Source organism: Fulmarus glacialis, unplaced genomic scaffold, assembly GCF_000690835.1.
Source record: "Fulmarus glacialis isolate BGI_N327 unplaced genomic scaffold, ASM69083v1 scaffold24189, whole genome shotgun sequence".
Lineage (NCBI taxonomy): Eukaryota > Metazoa > Chordata > Aves > Procellariiformes > Procellariidae > Fulmarus > Fulmarus glacialis.
The window spans coordinates 27887-29557 of NW_009235544.1; the positions used below are offsets into that span (position 1 = coordinate 27887).

The 1671-nt window shown below is 50.3% G+C and overlaps 1 protein-coding gene across 1 annotated transcript in view; it reads right to left on the minus strand.

Annotated features, from left to right (window-relative positions):
* The window catches only part of LOC104082823 (tetraspan membrane protein of hair cell stereocilia homolog), a 4543-nt gene that overhangs the window by 2378 nt on the left and 494 nt on the right, over positions 1 to 1671 (minus strand). The window contains exon 2 of the mRNA XM_009586077.1: positions 933 to 1169. Within this exon, the coding sequence (XP_009584372.1) occupies positions 933 to 1169 (237 nt within the window). The remainder of the gene's footprint in view (positions 1 to 932; positions 1170 to 1671) is intronic.

Genomic DNA, 1671 nt, shown 5'->3' on the forward strand with positions numbered 1-1671 from the left:
TTTTTGAAAGGTGGTGTTTGGTTATTGTTGTTCAGAGTGGGAAGCTGATTCATGGCTTTGCTAGGAGTTGGCTGTGTCGTATTTTTCAAGTACAAGGGCAACCTGGGACATGGCAGAGGACTTCCCCTGCCTCCAGGAGACTAGCACAAAATCAAAATACTAGCTTTTTTTTTTATTCAGAAGTAATTTCTTTGAAAGAAGGTGTATAAACCCCAAGAAGAAGCAAATCGCCATCCTTCCCCTTTTCCCCAGGTTTGCTGATGGACTCAAAAAAACCCCTGTGTCCAGTTTGGGCTTTTCCCATCAAATAAACTCCACGAGAGCTGTGAGCCAATAGTGGCCCCATAGGTGAAAAGAACAGCTGTAGAAAATCCACAGAAGTTGGTAAGTTTAAAGCTCCTGGAAAAGTCATTTTAAAGAATAGGGCTGTGTCTCTTGAAGCTGATGGAAGAAGAGTTCTAGGTGTCCCTGGGAAGAGAAAGAAAAGGTCAGCTGCTGCCAAATGGAGTATGACTTTGAATTTTAAGCTTTTGGTTCTCAGGAGGGAAGGCAAAGATTACTGCCACTTAACCACAAATAAAAGCAATGGGACTATAGCACCAAAATCTATACAGTTGTCAATCCTTTAGTAATCCTCAAAATACAACAGCAGGGTTACACGTGCTTGGAAGAAACATTAAAAATCACTGTGGGCATCACTTACATGGAGATCAGCTCTGTCAGTCATTGCCCTCTTCTGTAAAACAAAAAGATAATTGCTGTGTTAACGGGGTATAGGAATAACAAAAGCGTGCAGATGTGTTTTCACCTGCAGTGTGATGACCATGACAGCTCTCCTGCTTCTCCCACTGGAGGAAGCCACCATCCTCCCAAATACCAGCAATCCCCTGCAGCAGGACGGGGGCTCAGAGCTCAGCCCCAGCTGCCTTTACCTTTATTTTCCACTTTAAAATCAGACGGGAGGAGGTGGTCCTGCCGGTTCCCCAACACAAAGGCCAGGAAGGAGAGTATGAGAGCGTCGAGGATGCCGATGATGCAGAGGATGTACGCCCAGCGCACGGTGCAGGCGCCCAGCGTGTACTTGTCCGTCTTGTCCCCGCACAGGCGCTTCACCTCGCTCGAGTCCCAGCCGTCGGGGTAGATCAGGCAGCCGATCATCAGCCCGGTAGCTACGGGGAGAGGGAGACGTTACATCGGCCGTGAGCTACCTGCTGAGCCGATACCGCACGGCAAGGCTGCGTCCAGCCACAACCACAATGCTACAAAGAGAGAAAATACTATGGACCACCTAATGAGGCTTAAAGGTTCCCCATGCCCTGCAGCTGCCCATCGCTCATGGGCTCTGCTTCGTTCACGCTGCTGCAGCCAGGAGGAGCAGGATACGGCACGCTGCCTTCCCGTGAGCCCGGCACGCTGCTCCCCATCAAGGACGCGCTGCGGCAGCATCTCCCATCACTGCGTTGCCCAGGCAACGTCTCTCCTCTCCCGCCTCCGCATCCCTGTCGCTCCAAAGAAGTATTTTCTCCGAACAAAACTGGGATGGATTTAGTCTGTACAAGGTGGAGAACCTCGTTATTGCCCCGTGTGTAGCTGAATTTCAGCTTACGCTTTGCCGAGGCAGCGCTGCCCTCAGCAGCAGCTTTGCAGGCAGATTAATTCTGCTTGTTCAGC